Below are 27,405 nucleotides of genomic sequence, written 5' to 3' on the forward strand. Positions count from 1 at the left end.
AACTGCCTGGTGTATCAGCTACTGCCCCCTGTTTTGTAAAAGATCTATGAACTTGCAGAGTGTACTGTCTGGTCATTGAAATCATTAATGAAGTTGTCAAACAGTACTGGACCTGGTATTGACCCCCGGGTTATGCCACTAGTGACTGGCCTCCAGCTGGACTTTCTGCTAATTACAACCCTGCATGGTAGTTCAGTTTTTGATCCATTCCATTTCCTGCTTGTCTAGTCAATGTTTCATCAATTTGTCTGAGATGATTAGGTAAGGTTTTTGACACTGTCTTCCCTATCAAGATAAAAAAACACTCACTGCCCTGCTGTCATTCACCAAAACAACCTTCTTTTCATAGAAGGCTGCCAGGTTGTTTAAGCACAATTTTCCTCTTAGCTAATCTATGCTGACTAATCCAAATAATTACATTGTCATCAGTAGGTTTGGGAAGTTTCAGGAAGAGTTTGTTTTATCACTTTTCCAGGAACCGAGGTCAGGCTGACTGGCTTGCAATTCCCAGGATACTCCTTGAAGGTAGGAACTGTATTTTGCTTTCTTCCAGCTCTCAAGCAGCTCTCCTAATTTCCATGAGCCTTCAGAATATTGATGCCACAGTGGCATCAGCCAGTTCCCTCAGTACTTGCATATTTGTATGTTCAGTTTGTGTTCCCTAACCTGACTCTCTCTCACCAAGGACAAGTCTTTCTTTCCCACTTGTTTCAGGGGCCTGGGATTCTCAAAGCACTGGTGTTACCAGCCATGATCAAGGCAAGGAGGGCACTGGGTACCTTGGCCTTCTTGGTGTGCTTCGTTGCTATCTCCCCTTTGCCACTCAGCAGCAGGACCAAACGTGTTCCTTTTGGTGCTGATATAGCTGTAGCAGTGTCTCTTGCCCTCCGTGTCCCTTAGCAGATTCAGCTGCAGGTGGGCTTTCATGACATGGTTGCTATGTGCTTAAATAGCCTTAGTATTTTTCCTGGTCACCTCTCTGTGGTTCATCTTCTGGTACTTCACTTTCATGTCTGGGCTCTGTCAGGCTCCAGGTTCATCCATGTAGGCCTCCTCCTGTCTTTGCATGATTTCCTGTTGGTAAGGGTGGCCAGATCCTGAGCTTGGATGAAGTGGTCCTTGAAAATTAACCAACTCTCCTGGACCCCTCTTCCTCCCAGGGTAATCCTCTGTGGGATTCACCCAAGCGGGTGTCTGAAGAGGGCAAAGTCTGAACTACTAAAGTCCAGGGTTGTGACCTTGCTTTTTGTTGTGTTCTTTCCTCACAGGATCTGGAGCTCCTCTTTCTCATAGTAACTGCAACCAAGACTGCCCTTGAACTTCACATTCTTAATCAGTTCTTCCTTGTTTGTAAGGATCAGGTCCAGCAGAAGAGCTTATTTTACCAGTTCCTCAATCCCCTGTGTAAGGAAGTGCATTCATCAATGCAGGAATCTCTTGGATTGTTTGTGCACTTCCAGAAGATACCAGGGCAGATAAGATGGATCCTTTGAGGATCAGGGCCTGCTCACATAAGGCTTCTTTCAGTTGTCAGAAGGCATTTACTACTTTCTGGGCAGATTGTCTGCAGTAGGTACCTAACAGCATCGAGGGCATATCTGTGCTAAAGTAATGCTGAACTGTCAGCAACAGCCTCTTTTTCAAAGGTGCTAGGGTAGTATTTAACTACAGAGACAACAGAGAATGTTTCCAGGCTATTTGTTGCAATCATCACCAGGATTATCGCAAAACAGCTTAACCAGTGTAGTAGTACTAGAATTGCTGGTATATCACTTCATTTCTCTGACCAAAAAAAGCAGCTAACTTAAGGCAGGTCAGAACGTTCTGGTTTGTCATACAGAGTTGCTTTTGTTGCAAAACTGGGGAGCTGGTGGTTGGCTTTTTCAGTGTCTGGTGAATTTCCCTCGTGTCTCCTACTTTAATTGATCAGTGGTCTCAATACACTTAGTACGGTGTCCTGGGTTCAGCAGTAGCAGTCATGTGTCTCCTTCGTGGTAGCTGGTGCAGTGCTGTGTTATGACTTCCAGCCTGGGAACAGTGCTGGTGATACCGATGTTTTCGGTTGTTGCTGAGTGATGTTTACCCTGACCAAGGACTTTGTGAGGCTCATGCTCTGCCAGGGAGGAGGGGAAGCCGTGAGAAAGCAGAGATGGGGCGCCTGACCCGGGCTAGCCAGGGAGGTATTCCATACCACAGCACATCATGCCCGGGGTGGGGGGTAACTGGGAGTTACCCGGAAGGACACGGGCTTCCGGGTGGGACTCGTTTCTTGGCCGGTGGTATTGTATTCTCTTCCCTTGTTATTTTCTCTTATCATTGTTGTCACTGGTGGTAGTGGTGGTGATTTGTGTTGTACATTGTTTGTTGGACTGTTCTTGTCTCAACCCGTGGGAGTTGCACTCTTCTGATCCTTCTCCCCGTTCCTCCGGGAGCAGGGAAGGAGAGAACCCCGAGGGGGGGCCTCAATTGCTCTCAGCCAGGCACCACTCACTGGGAGTGAGTGAACAAGCTGTCTGGCTAGGGTTTAAACCACGACAAATAGCAATCATGACTACATAGCAAAGCAAAAAAAACCCAAATATCTACACCTCAGTGCTTAAGCTTGCAGGTCTCAGTGTGTGCATTGATGGTCCACAAAACTGACCAACTGTTTATTTCTCTGCTTTTGTCATGTGTTTCGGTTATCAGGAATGATCACAGAACACAAGCTTTTCCTGTGGCAGGAAGTTGTTAAAGAAAATGACTGGAATTCATAGTTATTTGGACTGGGTAATACTTTTGTACATTCACGCACACAAAGCCTGTACCTTGTTAAAAACCTTGGGTCATAGGAACAGCCTGTCCTTTCAGGGGGAAGCAAATAGAAAGCTGATCATCAAATGAGTGGTATGGCATAGAGCGTAGAGAAGTATGATTGTATAATATGATGTAAACATCCTTGAGGGGAGAAGCCTAGTTTGGGTTGCTAGATGATGACAGCAGTATGTTTATTTAATATGCTGGTTTTCTTCTTCCCTTATAAAACCCCCCAGACCCTCAGAATTAAGGAACCATGTGTTTAAAGAAAATCAAAGCAATGAAAAATTGTCTTCTTGTCGAGCAGTGCATTATCTCAGTAAATAAGTGATTGTGAATCCAGTGATTATGCTACATGCCTATTTAAAACAGAGATGGCTATAAATCTCTCTGGGATGACCTGGTTCTTTCTATAGAGGGATACTGAGTAAGCTCCAATGTGGGCCCTAATATGGACCAGAAAGTTACGACCTTTCATAGGTCTTTACCGAATTACACTGGTGATGTATTTCAGAAATAAATGATGGGTATTTCTGTCCTTTCAAGAGTAGTTCTTTGAGATGTTAGGTAGGTAGTGTAAGCTGTTCCACCTTAAATAAATGTTAATTATTTCAAAAAATATCAGTACTTATATGAAAGATTTGGTAGGTAATAATGCAATGAATTCATTTTTAGTTTTTTGTTGTTGTTGTTGTTTGGGGAATTAATCTACAGTGTTTATCTCCTAACATTACTTTTCCTTTTTTTCTTTTGAAGTAAATAATTGCAATTTTCTTTGGAATTAAATTGATCAGGCAACTAATAAAATATTGACTTCCATTTGACCTAATGCAAAATAATGTATATGTGTCCTTGACAGAGGTGAAGGGATATTGCACCATTGACTCTTTGAGGCTAAAATGGGAGAGGGGACAGCTGGGGGTTGGAATGAAAGAAGTGTCTCCTTCTCCTATTGCACCCCAGAGTTTGTGTTCAGCATCCCAGCACTGGAGGGAAAGCTGACATGACGACCGATGTGCTATTTGCTTTGAAAGAGTTTTGCTACTTCTGGTTTCTTTACAGATAAACTTCTTGTCACTGTCTTCATCAGCTGAATCGGGACAGATGTAGGGGCGACATCAGCATAAAAAGAAATCCCAACTATATATGTATTTTATTAATTTCTTTTTTTTTACTTTGGTCTTTATTCTTCTAGTCGTCTCCTCCCATACAATTCATACCGCACACAGACATAGCAAAATTCAAATGTTCTGGGCAAAGTAGCGTGAGGAAAAAGTTGCTACACAAACTGGAGGAGTTGTGAAGTTTGAATGGGATATCATTAAAATGCTTCAGCTGTTAAACTCTAGTTTCTAGCTGGTTTTACTGCAGTCTCAGTCTGTGCTACTTTTTTTGAATCACTCTTACTGCCTTCACTGTGGTATTGTGACTGAGATACATCAGAGACAAGATAATAGCATTTAAAAGTAACTTCTCAAAATGTCTTTATTTAGGTCTATTGAGAGCTAGATGAAGAAATGATGATGATTTAGCTGGTAGAGAAGTTAAGTCACAATTATAATTGGTGGTATATCTTTCCTTACCTGAGACAACAGCTGATGCTCATTCCCACTGAAGTGTGACTTAACATGTGTTTGCTGCAATCTTCTTGAGCCTTTATTGAAACAGAACTTTACTGTGGTAGCGGTGTCATCTCTGTTCCTGATACTCCAAGAAGTACTGATTGCAGTTGGGTGATGCAACCAACAGAGTTTAGGGACACTGCATAAGGAGGCGTTTGTGTTGCTGATGTGTTTTTGATTGTGTGTTGGATTTTTTAAGCTTAGTGTTTAGCTATAGAACAAACAACTAACTAGCCAAATTTTTCCTAATTTGGCACTAAAGCCGCCAAGTCATTTATTGAGCAGACACTCAGATGCATAACAATATATGTGTTCAGAAGCTTTCAAAATAAACTTTGCAGACTGGATTGTACCAGTCACTGCTGAGCAAGTCTCATGCTGAATGGGGAAGAACTTCTGAAGAAGTGTATGCAAGATATAAAGCGCTTCACAGAATTCGGCTGCTTGGTTTTGAGCAAGGTTTATTACTTAAGGCAAATGAAAGTTCATCTGGGGAAAACTGTTCCCGCATGAAAAATGAACTTGTTCCATAATGGCAGTTGGTGCTCAAGAAAGCTTGTTGGCTATGAACAAAATGTGTCATCAGGAGAGATGAGTCACTTGGCAGTCCCTAGAGTCAAAGATAAATTGTTTCTACGATAAGTATAGTGTCTCCTGGAGAGCTGTATTTTTTTAAGTGGAAAGAAACTGCAATTTACATGTAGCTGGTTACAACTCTAGGGTGCAAAAATCCATTTTCCTTACTACAATGAGCTGAAAGTCTCATTGTTTTCCCTTTTTTCCCTAGTTTATTCTAGTTTTCTTGCTTATACTATGGCTTATTCTCTCAAGAACATAGTGGTTTTTATTGAAGTAAGAATTCTTTGTTTGAATCCTCTTTTCTCCTTTTCTGCTTCTTCAAGGTTTATAAGTAGCTCCCCAAAGAAAAAGTTATGTGGCAAAAGCAAGACAGGCACTGCTGCTGTTCTGGAAGAAAGTCATTTACTGATTGTTTTCAAGGCTTTGATGAGAAAACTAGGAAGGTAGCTCTACCATCTGTGGCTAAAAATTAAATTTCAAATGGACATGGTTAAGCACAAGGAAGTTATCATGTAGTCATTGTAGATGTCAGGAATTAAGCTTCTGCTTCTAAGCAGTTACATGCTTCAGGGTGCAATTTATTTTGTCCAAAGACATGACTAGATTTCCCTGTTGACTAGCAAGGGAGGTTAGAGTAATAAATTAGTCCTGCTGCATTTGAACAAAAGAGTCAAAAACAAGACTTCTGCATATTTGTAAGATGTCTAATCAGTATGTGTGCTTGTTCATTACACTTGGAGTTTCCCAAAAATATACCGAAACCTACAGTGGTGTGGGAAATTCTAGTATGGGTTGTTTTTTTTTTTTTTGCTGGTGCTCTAAATATGTTTTGGAAGCTAGGGAGGAAGGCCAGTTGTATCCTCTTAAGCCCCTGGATGTTTAAAAACTAGCATATGTTTTGTCTCATTTGGCCAGTTTTTTCTGACAGGTAGTCAAGAACTTCATGTTATATAAATGCTTCTGTAGACGTTAGAGGGTTGCATCAACACCAGAGAAGTGTGGGATTGAATATAAAGACATGATGTCTATGGTTGCAGGTGGGTATTTGTACTGTATTGCCTAGTAAAGCTAACCGAGTTCCTGGCTGTTGAAATCTTTGATTCAGCATCTACGTAGAATTTCTTATGTATCTATGTTGCTTGAAGTATAGATATCATGATCAAATGGCCTTGTTGTAATTATATGGACTTAGAACCTTAAGTCTTATAAATATTTTTAGTCTGGATGTGAGTGAATGGCTTAATAAACTACAAAGTCTGACCCTGCATAGACCTGTCTCATTGAAAATACAGGCTTGGATTTCCTGATCACTGTTATTTCTGTATTTTGTAGCTGTTTTTTTCACGTCTTTAATTGCTGTGTTTGTGTGAAGTCAGTAATTACCGAGTTTTAGCCTGGTCTAGGATTTCTTTGTTACTAAACTTCAAAATGGGGAGGGAAAGCATAGTGTGTCCTAATTAGTGATTATATGTGTGATGGATGATTGAAGTACAGCGTATCCCTTTTATTAATGTCATACTTATGATGCCCTGAGTTTTAAGTGTGGCATTTAAGCATATTTATTCATGTTTAGGCACTTGAATAGCCTGATCCTTTTGTACACTGAAGCATTGCTCTCACCTCCAGCAATGAGTGAACTTATTTAGAATGTTTTAAATTCTTAGTACAGTTCTCAATTTTCAACTGAGGTGAGAAGGTAGTCCTGATATACTCAGTAATACCTCTTATGGAAGAGACAGAACAATAAACAATATAGTAATCTTTCAGCATTATTTATAAACTCTTTTGCTTCCTGGTATGTGCTAGTAAACATGTATGTCTAAGTCTTCAGTATTTTCCTGTGAAATACTTCTATTAGGATAAACAGTCTTGAGACACTTGTACAGTATATATTACAGCAGCTTTTAACACAATTTGCTTTATTAATCTAGTCTTAAGGAGACTAAAGGTTGTGAATCACCCTTCCTATAAAAGGAGCTGATGCAAAGGAATTAAACTGCAAAAGTAATGTCTTGGTTATGGCAGTGAGCCTTCTCTGAGTGTCTGTTATCTGAAAACTCTGACTTACACAGAAGTACCTGTGAATTTCCACATCTCATAGTATGCCTGAGGGCTGTGTTATGGATTATAGCCCTGGTATTTAAAGGTGCAGAGCACCGTGCTTGAAATGCTGCAGCTCCAGTCTTGAAAGGTACTCTGTGCACTTAGCTCAGCTGAATAGGGAAGGAATGGTAAGGGGGGCTGTGTGTGTGTCTTTACCCACACTTGCTTATGCATTTAGCTTAAAATAAAAAACTTGGTCTCTTCATCTCAAGTCATCTGGGAGGCTCCTTAAGAAGGCTCCCTGTTACTCTGCTGGGGAGAGTAAGAGGAGGTGGACAAATTTCTGTTCCTAAAATCAAGGCTATACCAAAGCGATGCTTAGCATTCTCCAGCCTCATAACTGCAGTATTTCTGACTGGACCTGACACAACAGACCTCTGGGGTGAGGTCTGTCTAAAGTCTGTCTCGCAGCAGCACCGCAGAGGAGCGAGTTGTGGAGGTGGGGATGATGGAGTCTGTCCAGAGGGAAGTTTTTTCTAGGATGGCTTTCTTTAGCCTATCCTGCTTGTCAGCATGCAGTGCGATCCAGAAGTAGCCTTGGTTTCTTGGCCCTGTGGGTGCCAAGAAAGGTCAGAGCTCCATCCCAGCAAGGCTCTGTGCTAGGTGTCTTCATCCACATAGAGGTGTGCTTGGGGCTTTCTTCTCAAGCAACTGTCCGGGTTCTCCACAAATGCTTATATAATCTCTTGGTGTTAGAAATTAAATACTTTGAGAAGATTGTGTCAAACTTGAATATTTAGGCCTGATATGTATAATGCTGTAAGCTTCTAGGGGAAAATTGAAGGGTTGTTGTGGACTTGCACTAGATACACAGAGTACATCTGAACTAGAGAATGGAGTTAGGAGATCTGTCAGGGCAGGAGAATGTCGTATGTCTGGATCTACTTCTATGTCTAATTGCTTTATTCTCTTGAATTTCCTGATGCCAGTCTTCTTAGCCTTTCATATGGTTTTGTCATACTTGTGGGGGGGAACGTGACCCTGAAACTTTACACCATGCCTCTAGTTTCACAGGGAGAGATTACTACTTCTGGAAATAGCCTGTGAGAAGCAATCTTATTGCAGATACTGACACATTTCTGTGGCTGACAGTCTTGAGTGAATGGGAGATTAACAGACAGGGATCTGAATAGTTTGTGAGCTTGCAGTGTGTAGTTGTTCTGTAAACAAAACTTGCTTTAAACATCTGAATCCAACAAATAAGCAATAAAAGCATGATACCAAATAAATATGACTTGATAGCCAGGCCTTTTGTGTTTCTTGTGCAAGATCTGATTGTAGATGTAAAGGGGAATGAAAAGGTGTGACAAAATAACAGCCTTTCTCTTATTTACTGTTTTGAATCATGCTTGGTTTAGGGTTGTGTGAAGACTTTTACTATGTGATAACTAAGTGCTGATAGCTCTACTGAAGAGTCGTGTGTCATGCAGATTTGTAGAATGGGAATGGCTGAAGTACTAATCCCTTCTACAGAGCGCAGGTGTGGCCACCTGAAGCTTGAAATGCATTTAGTGGGACAGGTTTTGAAAGTTGTCCTAGCCTCTGCCACAAATGTCTCTTGAGACCCATATTTAATGCTAATGCGCTTTGGCTAAGGGAAGACAGCAACTGTATTGCCAGGATGTTTCATCATGGCTTCAGGCTGACAAAGGAAGCAACTGTAAGAATGCCAGTGGAAGACCTAATCCGCTGCTGCAGCAGGGACCTCTGTTCTTCTGTTGTCTTCGTTCTGCTGGATGTATGCCCTCAGTTGTAGAGCTTTGTGCTGGTTGAAATGACAAAAGTGACAAATTCTGATTCTTTAGGTGAAGGTCGTGTTTGTGGTATATGTTTTAAGAAGAGTCTTTGCTCTGAAGGTTGTTATCCAGTAGCTAAAAAACCTGCTGGTCTTTGGAGTAAACAGAGCTGCTTTGTGTGCTGGTGCAACAGAGGAAGAGGGTTGTAATTCCATCTTTAGGACATTGAGACAAGGGGGAGCACAAAATTACAAAATGAAATATCTAAACCTTTAGAATCAGTTTTAAGTAATGTTAAGTTTGATGGCTTTGTAACAGTAGCAGTGGAAAATTACTGAGGTGCATGATACACAGAAAAAAATGTAGACTACAGCTAGAGAACATACTGAGAATTCTTGTACAAGATAAATCATTATAGTTGACATAGTTTTAAGAAAAACAGTCTAGAAGAACAGGACACAGGGATAAGGAGTATCTGGGAACTGCAGGTGCCCAGGATGGGCTACAGTTAAACTAACTGATAAGTAGGAGGACAAGAGGATTATTATGTCTCTGGTGCTAACAAACCAATTAAGCTGGTATAAGCATCTACTGCGTGCGCTGCAAAGGTGGCCAGAAGTGCTGAAGATTGTTGGAAGAAGTAAACAACCCTCAGAGACCACCACCACAATTCTGTACATGCGGAGAACTTTCCGGAAAATGAGGTAATCCATATGTAGCCTCATGAATATGTATGTATGTCCAGGGACTATGTAAGGACGGCCTGTGTAGCAATACAGGGACACACATTAGGAGGAGCTATCCCCTGTGTCTCCAGGCGCCGCAATAAAGAATACCTGCTTGTCAACTTGAAAACTTTGTTGGCAAGTTTGTTCCTGGAGTTTTCTCTGAATCAACATCTATGTGAAACGGAGCTGCAATCGGAGCTGAGGGGTGGAAACAAACACAGTAAGAAGATTCTGGAGTCATGGTTGGACACCATATTAAGCAATGTAGAGGCTGGTGTTGTCAGTGGCAGGACTTGAGCATACTGAGTTTCTGAGCTGCTGTTCTCAAAGATTCTGAAAGAAGACAGCAACCTTTTAAAACAGTGACTGTTCAGCAATAGTGGCAATTCTATCATTCCCTGGTGTTAGTAAGAGATTTTGCTGCACATAAGCAAGAACTGTCAATATATAAAGCTTGCTGGTGAAGGGCAAAATACACAGAGCCATTTACCTCTTTCCCAATCATCATTTTATTGTTATACTGGGAAGAAAGATGCCATGCTATGTTGTAGCCTTCCTGTCACTTCCATCACTGTATTGATCCTTTATTTCATAGTCCTATAGCAATGCAATGGAAAAGAAATAATAACAATGTGGGAGATGTTAGTGCTTTACACTAACAACAGGTGTGGATGTAGCCTTTACTATGTCAACATTGCTACTTGCACCCACGTTCAAGTTACAAACAGAAGTATTTCAGTTTGTGTCTTCTGATGTTTGATAGTGCTCCTGAACTCAGGGTCTCCTTGTCAACATGGAAAGCTAGTCATCCTGCAGATCAACACAATGATGACAAAGAGGATACACAAATAGTGCTGTGGGGGAACTTATTTCTTTGTAAATGACTTCAGACCTTTAAAACTGTGAAAGAGAGCAAAGGACAATGACTGTACTTCTGTTTCTTTAAAACAAACTACTTGCCAACCAATTGACATTGCTCTCAAATTTTCTGGTGTGTGGTAAGTGGTTTATAGCTCAGCATGTTATGGGTATTCTGTGGATCCTTCTAAACTAAACATCTGTTGCACATTTTTCTGTGGTCTTATGGGACCTGAGATGCTGGTGTTCTCTATTCTGTATTCTAATCTACTTCAGCTGATTGTTGCCAGCGGTGGGAATGGGCAATTTATGCACATACTTACATTACCCTGTTGTTCATAATCTTTTTTAATTTTAGCACCAAGATCATGTTGTACAGGTTGGATCTCTCTTGTTAGTAGTTTAGCTCAGTATTGCATCTTAAGGTATATTCTCATTAATTAAAGAAACTCAAGATATTAATGTCTTATATTACATAAAAGAGGATCACAAATAACAGGAAGTATGGTGACCACTAAGTAGATGTATTCATGTGCACAAAAATCATGCTAATGACATCAGAACTACCTCTTCCTCATAGTCTCTGGCCTTGATGTGCCATTGTCTCTTGGACATTGCTTTGTAGAAAACACTAAAGGGAGAGCAGTAGGTAAAGTGTTGCAGTGGCAGCTGACAATACACTGAGGATTACAAGAAGGCTTGATGGCAATGCTTCCACTAGCACTGGTTGGTGCAGCATCTGTGCTTTGCATTATGGCAGTTTTTTCTTCTTGCTTTATATCCGTGAATACTTGCCTATGAAGCAAGATGTCACCTGGATTCCTGCTGTAGTAAGTAATTGTTCAGCTCCAGGAGTAAGCAGTTAGGTTTCTGTGTTGCTTTGAGTTTGCTCCTGTGATCTAGCTTCCATGATTCATACTCCTGCTTGCCAACTGGAATTAGTGTAAGGTTTAATTAAATGTGTAAAACATTTTGAACTTACTGAGTCATTTTCCTGAAATATGGCTTGTTATGCTGCGTTTAGATGACAGACTTGTACACCTCTGACTCTCAGAGCCAGCTTTGATTAAATAATTGGCTCTGGGTGGGATGGGTGAGATACTTGGTTTACATACTGTCAGCCTTGAGGTAACTGTATGAAAAGAATAATTAATTTAAAAATGCTCAAGACTAAAGGGGGTATCCTGAACGTGCAAATGAAAATTGTGGTGTTTGCTTTATGCTCATTGTAGCGTTTGAAAATCCTGGAAGCTTTGTCAAGGTAAAGCTTATATAATCCTATTGATGAAAAGCTATGCAGAATACAGCTCTGTAATGGATGGAAACTTGATGCATGGAATCAGACTCTACAGCTCAAGGAGAGTTACAAAGCAGATATGTTTATTACGGCACCAGGTGTAAGGGGGATTGCTCCTCCTAGCTTGCACACGAGGGGTTAAGTGAGCAGTTATTTATTACACACAAACATGCATATTCATTAGATTCCCGAGAGTGTGGTGGGGCTATTACAATTAGTTGCAGGAACTCGTAAGTCTCCTCCTTTTGGCGCTTGCGTACTGCCCTCCTGTGGTTGTGCACAGGGGTCTTCATGATGAAGTAGGCAGTCTTCCTCATGATGTACTTTTCACCTATGGCACAGTTGGATACCTCAGTAATCACAAAACTAGCTAAAAGCAGCCATATCTGTGACTTTCTGACAGCTGACAAAGTGTTAGAACAGTATGACCTTCGCACAAAATTTATTGCAAGCAAAACAGGACAGGTAGACAAGGAGTATCCGAAGCTAGGCACTGTCTCCAAACTAACTGGTAAGTAGAAGGATGGGAAGAAATAATTCACTCATGTTAGTAGGGTCACTAAATTCTCACTACAGACTTACAACACAACCATTGTTCTCTATCTTAGACCTAAGTTAAGATAACAGTATTTTAACCTTGTGTTTTCAGGCAATAGCTTTCCTTATATCAAGCCTAGTTGAGAACTGATTCCCTCATGACTGAGAGACGTAACGAAGTGTGGGTTTGTCACAGTGTATTTGGTAGAGTATATATGTTTACATTCATCTGTAACTGTTTTTCAGAAAGGGACAGAAAAATGTAGGCGTGCAGCTGTTCTGTGACCTTCATACTTGGCCATGCTGGGGTCCAGTGTGGACATCAGTGAGATGGTGAGAAACTGCATGGTCCCATGAGTAAACAATCAGAGATATGGCATAAAGCTGGTTGTTTGTCTAAGGGTATAAAAGCTCAGCCTCTCGTGGCCATGGGAGAAGCCTCACCTGTGGGTGGATGCACCATGCAGGAATTTTCCTGATTACCTGAGACTCCTGGCTTTGGCTGCAGCGGGGCTTCCCAGCTGGAAGTGTGGGCCTGGATGATGATTTAGTGGTAATTGGTGATGTATTTCTTCTTAATCTTGGTTCTTTCTATGCAGTTATGGTTTGATGCATTGCTGGCTTTCTTCAGTACTTATATACATATACCTTTGATTTGCTTTATTGTACTTATTTTCTCTATATAGAGATATTTACCTGGCTTGCATTAGTGTGCTTGTTTAACAAACTGTGTGTATTACACAGCTAGTGTGTGGTCATTTTATGGCTTACCCTGCCTGTCAGCAGAGCAAGCTTCTATCCCTGGAACCATGCAACTTCCCTGGATTTGAAATGGGAATTTGAAAGCCTATATTCCACTTGGGCAGGGAAGCAGTTCTGCTCCTGAATATCGGGGTGTCAGCCAGGAGTCTCTATAACATTGTGATTCCTGGATCCTCACTTTGACTTCTGTAGCTCATCAGTTCTGCAGTAAATCCCTTTTGTAAATGTAGCTTCAAGACCCTGAATGTTTTAAGCTCTGTGGCAGAGAATAGAAAACTAGGTAATGTCTGAACTGAGGTAAAAGAAACTTTAAGTTCAGCTTCTGTATAGAATAACTGTTTATATCTTAACTTGTTGATGATTCACTGTGACTGATCAGATTAGGAAGAAATTACTTTCCTTTGTTCTTGCAGATTTTACCAGGTTCTACTGGTCTGCTAACAGCTCTCTTGAAGCAGCCTAACTTAACCCATCCGCTCTGGGAGAAAATTTCACCAAGTTTCTTTGAAAAGCTTCAAATACATATTTAGTGCCAAACTTTGTATACTGGCAATGTACTGTAGTGACATGAAATTTTCATCCTTAACTTTTCTAGTGGTATAGATGCTAAGTAAGTAAATGTGCACTGTGCTCTGATTGCAAGGACAGGTTGGGATGGTAAGGCAACACATTGCTTCTCTTGAGCCTGAAATGTTTTATGTTTGCACCAGAGTTCTCTTTCAGGAATATCTAGAAGCTACAGAAAGTGCTTCTTGCACGTTTGAAGTGGTAGCTTCATCAGTTTGCAAGGTTTGGTGCTGGGACCAGTGGTCCTTGCAAGGTGGTGTAAGGGGATAGGCACAGGGTGTTTTCTTGGAAGCTATCTGACCCTTAACTCCCACCTGCTGCGACTGCAGTTGATCCTCTATTTCTGAATGAGTTGAAGTAGTCTTAAAAACTAGAAATGCCCTCTAGATTTCTGCTATGCTATTGTGTTTTTTTTTGTTGTTGCTGTTGTTTTTTGGTTTTTTTTTTGTAGTGGCCTATATGTGGTACTTGTTCTCCAAACATCCCTGCATAACTTTCTTTGTGTTGCTTTGAAGGTAGTAAAATACTTTAATGTATTTACACTAGTATCTTGGTGGCCTTTAAAAGTGCATTACAACTGCACTTATGGACAACAAGTGAACAAAGTGAGTGTTGCTGTCTGGTGACTGAAACAACTGAGTATAAGTGGGCACTTGAGAGCTTTGCTTGTAATGCTGAATGTGAGGTAGAGGTGCCTCTGAACTAGCCAAGTTAACTTTTTTCTCTGCTGTAGCTATTAAGGGAGAGAACTAGTTGCCCAATATCAATCTACAGAGCCTCCTTTTACATTTGTTAACTTATTCCAAGCAGAGAAATCCTTGCCCTTGCTGAAAGTCTTAGCCTTCAGCTTTATAGAAAGAAAGCCAGATAAACACTTACTAATATGTTAGCCTGAAACAAAAAAAGTATGCGTGCAAACCAAATGTTCTCATGTGCTTATGCAGGCTAAATTGAGCAGAGCTTCTGATAATTCCCATTGAGCAGTATCCCATTGTGAATATCTCAGCTATACAGCTGGGATGAGACCAGTGCCAGGTCCTGGGGTAGAAAAGGACTGTTAAAACACTGCTTTGCCTAGCTTGCTCTTACTGCCTTTTTTCATTCTTTAAATAATGTTGATGCACCCTGCATGAACAGTTGGAAGAGCTTCTTCCTGTGAGGTACAGCAGCTCTGTATCTCTGGCTGTTAGCTGAGCAAGTGTTTAATGACACGATAAGTGCTATACAAGGCAGATGCTGACTGCAGGAGAACCAGCGTAGGTCTGTTTTCTCTAACTGTCTGGATATAATGGCTTGTGACATTTTGGAAGAAATATAACTTGCATAAGGGTGTTCCTGTTACAGTAACAAAAGACCTTCTCAAGGGTGGTGAGCACCTGCAAATCCTGTTCATTCAGTTGTGGCAGAGAATACAGGTGCTGGATGTGTCCCCTGGGGCAGCTGCAGTGTGAATGTCTGAATTTCTGTCTACAGCTGGCAGAGGGAACTTGTGCTTCATCTGTCACACTGGGCAGAGAAGCACTCTGACATTCTGTGCTAGACATCTGAAGATGTCCTGATATGAAGTAGCTTTTCCTGCACGGTTTCTCTTGGCTACTATTTCTTCTGCAGTTATTAGGCATCAGGAAATGGCCAAACATACTGATCTTGGTCACTTGATTTTATGGTCACTTACTTGCATTACTAAAACTGCCTTTAATCTCTCTGTAAAAGGCAAGGAAGAGTGAGATCATGTAATATTAAATTTCTTTTTTTTTTTTTTTGTTAGGTTTTTCACAGTCAAACAAGTTAAAAGGTTTGGGAAAATATAATGAAAACTAGGTCTTATGTTGTAATGAAAACTAGATCCCTTAACCTGATCTAACGAATCTAGAGTTTAAGGAAGATGTGAAACAATGGAAGTCTTGCTTATGGGAGTTGGGAGTGTATGGCTTTTTGTAGAGAAGTTTCCTTGTTTATGGTTTCATCAACAGTAAAACCCTTCAGCCTTTCAGTATCTGTCCTGGGGACTGTTTCTGAGCTTGATTAGATGACTTCATTAGAAAGTTAATGATTGAAGGCTGTATGTGTGCTGTAGCACACATACAGGGGACAGAGACTGCTGTTCTCCTTAGGAAGAAGAGGCCTGGCTTAGGACCCAAGGTTTTACATGCAGATTTGAAGAACAATGAGTTTTTTTGATCTGGGGAAAAGTATTGTCCCTACGAGGCTAGGAAGAGTCAGTCTGATGCGCTGTTTATGGAGAGTCAGGTTAACTGCTGACCTGGACATCCAAGTCTGTCTGCATGCTGCATGTGGCAAGTTATTGTAACATAAATGGGGCAGAAGCACAATGTATACTTTGTCTCTTATCCCGATACATTATATTCTTGTAAAAACCACACTGAAATATCAGATAACAGGATGTATGCTTCTTACCAGGTACTGTTCTGTAGCTGCTTGTGGTCTTTCTGCAGTTGTGGGGTAGAAACATTCAGTACCAGCAGTAGCTAAGGGATGGTAGCATGAGCTTTAGCTAATGAGTCTGTACTCAGTGTCTGAGGACCCTAACCCTTGCTTCTTTGGATGTATTGGTTTATTTTCTTGAGCTAGCTAGGCTGGAGCTAGCAAATAAACAGCAGTCACATCAAACTGCATTTTGGATGTGCCTGCAGGCTGTTGCCATGGGGGCAAACATAAGTCTGATTTTAAAGGATTTTACTGAAAACTCCCACACTCTGAGACTGCGTGACCTGTAAGCAAGCAATTGTGCAGCAGTTTGTTGTCGAAGGATTCCAGGGTTGATAGACTTGATTAGATCTTCAGCCTGTAATATTTAAAGTCACACTGATGGTACATCCCCCGTAATAACTCTTCAATATTGTGTCCAGCTTCAGTCACACTTGAAAGAAGGGTAGGCATTTAGATCTCTCTTCTCCAAGGTTTTGTTGAAGTTGACAGATGAACAGCAATAAGATTCAAAGCAGTGCCCTATTGAAGGGGAAAAACAGATTTGTACTTAGCCACAAGGCATTAATTACATGCAAATCAATGATATGAGCAGGCTAGGATGCTATGTCTCTTTCCAAAAAGGCAAGAGAAAGAAAGGACTCGAAGGGAAAATAGGCATAAATCTGTTGAGAAATGGGCAGCATTAGTTCTATTTCTTGCAGGAGAATTTTGACTTGCCTTTCTTTCTTGGAAATCTTATGTTCCCAAAAATAAAATGTAGTGATGGACTTCTGTGCTTGTTTCCCTGCAGAAACTTCATAGCACTCATTGCAGCTACATGTTGACTTGTTAGTTCTGTACCTAGATCAAAGAAAGGTTAAAAACTATCTCAGCTTTAAGAGAGAATACATTTAAAGACAAAACATGTTTCTGTAATTTTTGTCTGTGAAAACAAAACGCAGATTCAATTCTTGTTAATTGAGTGCTTTGCACATGTGAGTCTTATTTGTTTGGGAGGAAAGCACAGTGCAGTGTTCTGAAATACGCATTTTCAGCGTGTTCCTGGGCTGGCTGAGCCCTGTTGTGCAGCGGATGAGACTGACATCTAGTGCAGGTTCAGCAAAACTTACTTTAAATTCAGGATGTTGCAAAGCTTTTGATATTTAATAAGTTACCAGTTCATATGTCAGCTCACTCATGCGCCTCACTCATCTTTTCCTATCAGCACTGTTTCTGTAGTGAGCAGTGCAACCTCAGTTACCTGATACTTTGACAAGTGCAGTCCTTTGTTACCTGTAGTGACTCTTCCCTAGCTGGCTGAGTTCGTATTTGCTTTATGTCAAAGACCTACTTCTGAATTTATATCAAGACAGACATTCACCATATTTGCTAAAGATGGAACTGTGTCAGTTGTATTATTGTCACTTTGGGCATTGATAATGATGCTTGTATTACTGGGACTAATGCAATGCCTCTTAGTGGTAACTGAGTGCCTTATCTTCTTGAAGGGGAAGAAAGTAGATCTTGCGGAGTTGAAATGAACCCCAGAAGCAGGGTGAAACTTAACCATGGTAATTAAGTATTTCTAGTCTTGAAGTTAAGCTATTGCAGAGCTTCCAGATACATTTTGTATATCTGTGTTTTAAACTACTTTGTGATGCGTCTTGTATCGTTATACTCTAATAAACTGGATATGGTACAAGTTTGTTGCAGGTAAGAATCAGTGATTCTTAGAGAATCAGAATAATAGGTATAATATATACTTTATTTTAGCGGGCCTTTATCTTGGTTCTCTCCACAGCCATACCCTAGCCATGTATTAAAAGAAGCACCTTCCCCTCACCTCCAATCCTGCACCCAAAACAAATCACAACCTGTAATTAGCCCCTTTCTACCGCAGAGTCCCAATCCATTCTAACCTGGGGAGTGGCTTCTGCTTTGAGCCTGAGCTTCTGGAGATTGCTTCCAGCCTGAATGATTTGAAGAATGGAGGTTTGGCCTCCTTTATCCCACTGTTCTAGTTTTAAAGAGTGAGGAAGGATCAGTCTTTGTTTCTTCTTAAATCGCAGCCTTCTATGAAGGTGCAAGGGAAGTGCTAGTTTTTTCTTAACTAGATAAACAACCACTTTATCGATTCTTGCACGGGACTGAGAACGTCATCACAGGGCTGCAGCAGCGTTGCAGACCACATTAACTGTGATGCAGTGCAGGGATCTGACAGGGAGACTGGCACTAGGTAGCTTGGGTGCAGTTTTCAGTTTTCCTTTGATAGGGTTGGAATGCAATTTGGGATGCTGTGCTTGAGTGGGTGACATGTATTAGTCCCAGCGTCATAGAGGTCAGTTCAGGTCAATGCCAAGTAGGGCTGCAGTGAGACACCTTGATATTTTTATTATACACATTCATATTACCCTTTTCAAATTTCTTAGTTTTAGCTATTTTATCTTTTAAGCTTCTTGCTTAAATCTGCAGCAACAGCAGAGCCATGAAGGGTAGCTCATCATGAGGTTCTGAGCATGTTTGTTGCCATGAGATGTCCCCTTGGAAAGAAATGCATTAGTGGGGAAAGACTCTTCACCTCATCTCCTTGTGCATGGTGACCTCTGCCAACAAGCCACCTCAGAGGTACTGTGCCACTATGCTGCAACAGGAATCTTGAGTTGTAGCGCATAGCTATAACCTATAACTAGAGCAATGGAGTTACTCTGAAAAAAATGAGTAAGCTTGTATTAAGGCTGCAGTAACTTTATCCAGCAGTAGAGGTCTGTCTTGTTTGGAAAAAGGATTTTTATCAGTTAAGGAATCATTCTGAGAGAACTTAAGGGGCTCTTCAGTCACTTTTAGGGTGGGGTTTTCTTTTTGTTTCTTTGAATACCAATTTAAACTTTTTTAATAAGAGCTGGTCTGAAACTAGTACATGCAGTTTAGTGGGTCATGCTTGCCAGCAGGTGGGAAATGTTGGCAGTCACAGGGCTAGTGTGAGAAGATGTAATTGGAAGCTTAAGCCTGCACCCTTTCACCAGTTCTGGTAGCTGAGAACAAAGCTAGAAACTACTGGCAGGTTTAGAAGTGTGGGTGACTAATCACTGAGACAAACCACAGCTGGGAAGTGAGCTTGTCCTTCTCTTGAAGCTCTCAAGTCAGAACTGAATTCCTTCCCCAAAAATAGGCTTTAGCCAAACCTCAGCTATTTGGCTTCAGATAGGCACAAGTGGGCAAAAGTTCACGGCCAATGTTAGACAGGAATTGTTATAGTAGATTATCACAGTTGTTTCTTCCAATCTTAACTCGCAAAATTACAAAGTTTTTGCCAGAATTTCTTCTTTCAACCCAAATTGGCTGCAAGTATTCTTCATGTGCAACTATTTGTGAAATCAACAAATGGAGGCACTCTACAGGTTAAAATTTGTTTCAGAAGACCCTAAAAAGCACAGGTCTCCAGTGTGGGCTTCCTTTGTTATTTAAGATGCAAGCCTCCTCTAGTTCTGGCATCAGTATGCCCCACAGTATGTGATCTTTCCTTCTTTAACCCTGGGTTGTACTGTCCTGGTATAATACTTCCCTCTAAGGTATGGTGTATTTCACTGAGCTACTGGAGGCTTATTTTGGGTCTTGCTGAATTCGAGTGACCTCAGCCCAAACACATACACTGCCATTTGAATCAAAAAGATGATAGTTCTGCTAATAATCTTTCCAGTAAAGCATCCTACAACTTGGTTAAATAAATACTGTACAGACGGTTCTCTTGTTCCCTCCATCCAAACTTAATGCATGTTTGCTATTAATTAATACAGAATTCAAAAGCCTGTTTCCACATTTCTTCTTAACTTTGCAGATAAGCATTTGAGAGGGGCAAAATTCCTCTGCAACATCATGACCATAGATGAACTGGTCTCTTGCATTACAGAGCAAACTTGTTAAGTCTTAATGGTGGCACTTCACATACTTGTCCATACAGAGCTTTTAAATGGCGTAAACAGTGCAAAATTCTGTACAAATTAGTTGGATATCTGAAAACAAATTTAGCTGAAGGCTACTGGGTTTTGCTGTAAGTGCAAATACAGTCCTTGATAAAATGGATCTTGCAATTGCCTAAATCAAACTGCAGCTTATTTTATTGCTTTTTCTGATATTAGTTTAACTGTGTGTTGTAAATACAACTTCGGATTAATCCAGTACTGATAGTGTTTCTTCTGCCTCATTGCTCTTAAAAATCTGAATCCCCCACCACTCCTGAAAGATGAAATACCTAGGAGAAGCTGTGAATTTGCCAAGCATTAATCCCCTTGCGCATTGTTTTCAGGTGACTTTATTTGGTATGGTTTTACTCTAGGTTATGATCCATTGCTGGAATTACTGGAATCATAACAGTATAATTACCTTAGCTGAGATGAGACGATGATAAAGGCAATGGGAAAGTTGTCTTTTTTTTTTTTTTTTTTTAACCTATGAGCAAAGAACTTCCATTTTATCCTTGTGAATGCAGAATATAATATCATATTTTTAGTACATCCACATAATATCACAATCGAAGAATAACAGGTTATTTATTCAAGGGATAAAAAAGCACTGGAGGTGAATAGAAAGATTTCAAAAGGAATCCTCAGTATTGCTATTCCTAGAAATCTCTTTCAAAACACTTATCAATATGCAGGTACAGCCTTGTGCCAACTCTTGTGCCACTGTGCGTACCTGTGTGAGGTGCAGAATACAGGCTTTTGAGCATCAGCCCTCTTCCTACTTGTGAAGTGTACAGGAGGTACCACAGGCAGGAGGAAATGAATAGGCTGTAACAGCAGAGCTGTGACACTGTGCTGACTTTTTTTATTTGGAGCTCTATTCAGATCCAGTCATTTCATCTTTAACAAAGCAGTAAAACAGCCATTGAGATGAAATGTTCAGTGGAAAATTATTAGAGGAATGAAAAGAAACTTAGATGAGGAGATTGTAAGAATATTAAACCTCTTTATATTTTAGTTATATATTAAACCTTTAGTTAAAGGTGAAGCAAATGAGATGTCTTTCTTGGTTTGTGTTTTCTGTTTTTGTGCAGAGAAGTGAAGATCAACACATTTGAGGCAATTTTAAACTCTTCTTTCCTGTGTGTAAGTCTAAAATGTGCAAGAATCATGAGTAAAATAAAAATGCAGGCAGATTCAAATGAATGCTAATAAACTAAGAAAATAGAACTAAGTATGTGTTTTATTGTAAAGGGAAGATGTGACATTTCCAGTTGTGTGTTTCTCAGTTTATCTCTGAAGTATCTGGTTGAAGCCATGTATTACTCTCTGTATCCTGAATAGCTATGAGCAAGGCATTAAGGGTCACTGGTATAATAAGCAGGTTTTGTAACTCTGAAAATGTGTGCTTTCAGATCATCTGTAGTCTTATAATTGTTACTGTTAAAAAAACAACAAAAAAAACAATCTAAAAACAAAGATGTTGAATCCCTTTGTTAGAGCACTTGAAATGTATGGTAGGATATAAGTCTGAACCTAAGGCGTTCACTTTGCGCAACAGGCTTTCCTGGTTCACCATGCTAAGGGATTACCCACAATGTGAATCCATCTTTGCACTGATTATTGTAATAAGGACAGGATATGGTATAAAAGCTTATCCATTCTCATACCAACTTAATCACCTCTTGGATTTACTCAGCCTGAGTTATTATGAGTTTGCGTGAAATCTCCTGAAAAAGCTCTTGGCTGTTGGAAAGATTTACAAATGGCTAAACTAAGCATCTTTTAACAGCTGCTGTGTACTGATGTTGCTTAAAAAGTCTTGAAAACAGAAATAACCTTGAAGGTGGTTTGCATTTATAATACACATTTAGGGAAAGTACATGGAGGTATTTTACTCTCAAAACTGAAAGAAGTGAAAGAAAAGTCTGTATCAAACCTTGATCACAGTGTCCAAAGTCACAGCAGAATATGGAGTGAATCCCTTAAAACCTTGGCTGTAAGACTCCTCAAGATTTGGGGTATAACAAGTTTCAAGTCATAAAGTAAGCTTCACTCTTTCTTAAGAAGTTGTCCTTATTTAGAGTACCTCTGCATCTAGAACTTTTCCAACTGTGGTGTGACAATGGTTCTTTCTTGTTTTAATTGAACAGGTATTCTTCTGTATCTGGTATAAAGGTGGTGTGGACACTTCTTGATTCAGTGTCTGGAAGGGTAACTTGGGGCAGCAGGGAGACAAATCAGGTTCTATGCAGAAGCTTATTTCCTCGCTTTTATTGCAGTAGCCCTTGGTATTATTTCCTCAGGAAGGTGTTGGGTGTTTGGGAAGGTGTGAAGGGAGGGCATAGTACATGTGGACTGTTTTGAGAGCTTGAGCAAGGTCTGCCATACAGTGATGTTCACTAATAAGAGTAAGGGGGGGAAGCATGCAAAGGCTGCTGCCTGTAGTGGGACTTCCAAGGCCAAACTGTTGGATTTTGGCACTGGTTATTTTGGAAGGGGCATGGAGCTCTGCTTTCCAAAGTCAAGGCTTTTGGTTTGCTACCATGTATTTAGTGCGATCTAAAAAACAGGCAATATCCACTGTGTTCTGCTTCCTTGTTTCTCTTCCTCAAGGTGGCTCTTGGAGTTGGCGTATCAGGACAAGAAAGGAGAAAGATGTCTCATACCTCTAGCCTTTTGAGGAGTGGGAGGGGAGAGAAAAGTTTTTTCTGCAATCCAAGCTTCTTGATCAAATATACCCTTTTATAACAGAAACTACTAAGAAGTATAATAGGGTTGCAATTTATGTTCCTGCTGTATGCTTGCTGGTGGCTTTTATGGCGTTTTCACAATCATGTTTTTATAGGTATCTTGGATTCTTGTCCATCTTGCACAGTGAAACTTAGAAAATGTTTTTTATCAAAATTGTACCCAGAGGCTGCAAGCATATAACACACCAATGAAACAGCCTGTCCCACTGCTTGTGTTCCCCAGTTGCCAGTTTTGAAACCATTTCTTGAAATAAGGCTTGGCATCATCTTGATGTTGTCCTGATAGGATGTTTCTCAGAAAACTTGTCTGCTCTTCTTCACCATCAGACTGAACACCTGATAGCAAGAAAATCTTCTGAATGATTTCACCAGGTCTAGTGCTTGTCTTCAACTGTTGGTTTATCTCAGTGGCTGTCCTGAGCCACCTTTTCTCATGACCAATACTTTGGCACAACTTACACTTCTGTTCTGTGGCATTGTCAGTGTGCTTTTTCAGTAGGACTTGGACTTCCTCATGGGTGCATAGCGGCATCAGTTCTCAGAGTTTGGTTCTGCATTTTCCTGCAGCTGTGAATTGCCTGTCATGTTTGTCCTGTGAATACAAACCCTTGCAGTTAAGTGTGTGCTTAAATTCAAACCTCTGGTTTCCTTAGCTCACTCCAGGCCTTGACACTTGCTGGAGGCTAAGTGCATGTGCCTCCATAGGAGTGGAACCTTGCAGTATCTTTTGAGAGTGTGTTACTTGGGATCCTGAAGAATGGGACAGCAAGAAAGCAGAGGAGAAACCAAAGTTCTTGTGGTAAGGGAATGATGCAAATGGCAGAAACAAGATACAGGTAGAGACAGACTACAACTACAGAATTGAGGGTGGGGTTTTCTTAGCTGCAGCTACTGTGAAATATTTATGGTATAAAAACAAGGGATGGAGAATTGGGAGTGACTGTTTTGAAGAAATTCCCCTCATAGTACATTTTTGTGTAGCCTCACACATGCTGACTCTTCGAGCACAATAGTAATGATCAGGGCGGTAGTTTGATCATGTAATGACTTTTAAATTGATTATACTAGCTACTTTTAGTGTGTGCTTCATTCTTAAATATAGAGATTATCCCACTGGCATAACTGGGAATGAGCAACACTGTGTTTCAGATCAGGTTGTCCTACAGCACCTTGCTGGTTTAGGACATGGGTGGCCCAGGAGACGCAGCATCACTGTTGTGCTGCTGAGCCTTGTTCTTCCAAATATGGAGCTGAATGTTGCTTGCAGATTCCCAAAGGGAAGGCAGCAGTGCCCATGATCTCTGTTTCCGATGGTATTGAATCAAACTCTTCATTGGCTCACTCTATAAATACCTCTGTGTGTATCTGTATATAATATCTCTGTGTGTAATCTCTTTCTTCATAGAGATTTTACTAAAAGCTGCTCAAAGTAAGCAAGTCTCCAAGTGATTTATAGAAAACATAAATGATAGGCTCTTTCCTGTGCTCGGCTGACTCATGTACAGTGTGCACAATTAACAGGTGTGTGGTGGCAAACTGTACTCAGCAGGCATTGCTGGGTAGGTTTCAGAGTCCTGAACATTGAATAAGTTTCCTCTGTAGCATGGGATTTGAAAGAATCGGCAAGATACTGAGCATCTCGATACCTCTTTCATCCTCCTGTTAATTCTTGCCTCTGGATAGACACCTCTTTTAACTGCAGATTTTCTAGGGAAAGATGCAGACCTCATAGCTATTCTCTTCCTCCTCATGCTGACAACACAGCTGTAAGCTTTGGCTGAGGCTGGAGTGTCTGTATATAGCTTCCTTGTTTGAGTCAAAGATGAGATCCAGCCTAGCTCTTGCCTTTTAATCTGTTGCTGGGCTGGGCTGGTGACGCACTGAGCTAAGCTGGCTGCAGCGAGTTAATAGAGAAGACGAAAGGTGTCAAAGCCCTGCAGAATGGCTCAAGTGCTTGCAGCATCTGACCCATACCCTGAATGCTGAAAAAAGATGATAAAGCTGCCTCACAAGAAATTACAGAAACTTTTCCTTAAAAAGGTAAAATGCTTTTTTGCTTGCTGCTTTGCTTGCTTCTAATTACGTTGATGATAAAGTTTAACAATTGCATTGTTTTAGTGCAGTCAGCCTTGCGATTTCTTTGCCAAGATGCCTCAAACTGTTCTCTAAACATAATATATTCATGGCTTGTGGTTTGGGACACAATGAAAATCAAAACTACTTGAGCAGCATGCCACACGGGTTAGTTTGACTGCAGCTGCAGTTTACAGGTTCTTTTACCCTGTTGTGTTATGATGTCTTTTTAACCTTGTTCCTTGACTCTGTAGAACCATATATTCTGAATCTGTCAGTCAGTTGTAGTGCTGAGTGTTTTGCAGTGTAAGAGAGAGTGCTGCTCACTAACTGTTGTGCATTTAAAAAAAAATTGATATTAAAAGATGTGTGTGTGTATTATATGTAGGCTGTATATTTATACTCTGGTTTCAAATATACCTGTGTAACTTAGTAGAAATAAGGAAACATATAGAAAATATATATTATTCTTCCACTTAGAACTGTGTTTAAACTACCTTAGTTCTAATTTAAAACTACCCTCAGATCATATATTTGTGAAGCGCTGTACCTAGCTAGGTATTGAGTGCTGTGCAATTTGCTATCATAAATAGCAATCTTTAATTCTGCATTTTCTATGGATTCTGTTTTGGCAACATGTAAGAACTTATCCCATGCATTATGAAAACATATATATGCTGGGTTTTTTTCTTCCCTTCAACAGTTCTTGATCTTGTCTACTCATACACACAGTTAGTGCTTGATCAGAAGCGCGGTCTGTTTATTCTGTAGAGCATTTCAATTTTAGGGTAAGGCTCTTTCAGTTGTACTCAATTAGAGTTTTGCATTTTCATCATGTAGCGTAATTCCACATACATGGTATTTCATACTGGTATCTATAATGTGCTGCTTCAAAGGAAAATATTCAGCTTGGTTGTATTCTAACTAAAACAGTGTTAAAGGGGTACAAGAAGTTGTGGTTCAGTGCAAATCAGAATCTGGCGCAGAGTTTTTTTCTTTTTTGGCACCTTCATAGATGCCGGTGGTTGGTTGTACCTCTTACTCTGGAGTAAATTTCCAGTATTTAAATGTTGGCATCACAGTTACACTGTTTAAACTGTCCTTGTGGGGTTTATATTGACTGAAAAGAGTTTTCCCTTCTGCCGGAGTATATACTCCTTACTGCCCACAGTATGATCAAATGGTCATAATTCCTCTGAGATAGAGCAGCTGGACAGTTTCTGTTACACTGTTGTGCAGAGGGCTGGAAGCACCCATTTGATTGATGTAGGTTAAAATGCAAGAGAGATGGGTTACTAGACTTGATTTTTATGTAGCTTCTGAAAATGTATTTGATTTACTGGTTTAAAGTGATAAAGCGAAGGTGGGTGCAGCCAAGAAGGTGATGAGCATAATTTAGCATGCCAATAGCAGTAGGTCATTGACAGTCTTGGGAGTCCCATATCAGTTTACTTTCTCAAAAAGCTGTGCCTGTACGGTGCCGCACAAAAGAGAACATCAAATAGTATTTACATATCTGTCTGTTTTGATGGCTCATGTAATTTCTCTAGAGGTGATGGAGGTTTGTTGCATTTTATTGTGTGGGGGAGATGTGGGTTTTTTTTTTTTGTTTTTTTTTCGTTGTTGTTTGGTTGTTTTTTTGTTTTTTTTTTTGCTATATTTTGTTTATTTGGGTTTTTTTTTTCCCAACAAACTGTTTTGTTTTTTTTTGTGTGGCAATGCATAAGGGGAAGATAAAAAGTGGTGAAAACATCTTCAATACTTCTAGGATTTATACAGTGGTTTAGCTTGTAGAGGCCTTTTTCTGAATGCTAGGAGGGGGAGGCATCACAGAACAAGTGGTTAGATCCTGCCCTCTGCTATGTGTGCATACCTTGAACTCAAGTGAGTGCATAACTTAACAGGATAGAAGCATGACTCAGAAAAAAAGAACCCAAACAGTCTCCAAGAACTGGGAGATGAGTTAGGTGCACTATGTCACTGAGTGGTGGCTGGGCAGAATTAATGGATATTTTCTAGTTTCTTTTGCTGTGATACATATGGTATCCAGCAGTACCTTTTTGAAGCTAGTGTTGAAAAGGACTTATAGCTCCCTTCTTATTTTTGTGAATATAACTTTACAGTGGCTTGCCTGATGGGTAGCCTACCTGAATATTGTTCAGATGTTGGTGCAATTAGGTAGTTTAAAAGAAATGTATATGGAAGAATGCCCCAAAGTGACAGCTTCCTTAGAATAAGTAGATCAGATGGCACTGTATTTTCCCAGAAAAAGTATCTACTGAAGAATGACATTGATTATTGCAGTGGATTGTCTCCTCAAGAGCTTACTCATCAATATCATGTACTGAAGCAGCAGTCAAACATCAGATGTTACTCAGCCTGCTATTTGCGTAGGCACCAGCAGCTCTTAGACAAGTGAATGATTCTTTTTATATACATGAGGGGTGGCTTCAGAATTAAGCCTTTAATGGCTATGTTGAAAATGTAACTTTGCCCTGGAGAATGCCTGAAAACTGGCATGTTGTGTTTTAAGCTCAGAATATTACTCAGTGGTTACACAAAGAACTTTTTTCAGGATCAGCAAAAATTAGTTTGTAGCAGTACA

At 40.3% G+C, this 27,405-nt stretch overlaps 1 protein-coding gene across 5 annotated transcripts in view; it reads left to right on the forward strand.

The window, feature by feature from the left end:
- RPS6KA2 (ribosomal protein S6 kinase A2) overlaps positions 1 to 27,405 on the forward strand; it is a 296,460-nt gene that overhangs the window by 16,428 nt on the left and 252,627 nt on the right. The window contains exon 1 of one of the 5 annotated variants that reach the window (XM_062641933.1): positions 24,536 to 24,767. The exons of the other annotated variants lie outside the window; for them this stretch is intronic. Within the exon in view, the coding sequence (XP_062497917.1) occupies positions 24,720 to 24,767 (48 nt within the window). The 5' untranslated portion in view covers positions 24,536 to 24,719. Of the gene's footprint in view, positions 1 to 24,535; positions 24,768 to 27,405 lie in introns of those variants that run through there. 5 annotated transcript variants of the gene reach the window in all.

Source organism: Pezoporus occidentalis, unplaced genomic scaffold (genome assembly GCF_034315485.1).
Source record: "Pezoporus occidentalis ecotype Australia unplaced genomic scaffold, CSIRO_AGI_Poc_V1 ctg7, whole genome shotgun sequence".
Lineage (NCBI taxonomy): Eukaryota > Metazoa > Chordata > Aves > Psittaciformes > Psittacidae > Pezoporus > Pezoporus occidentalis.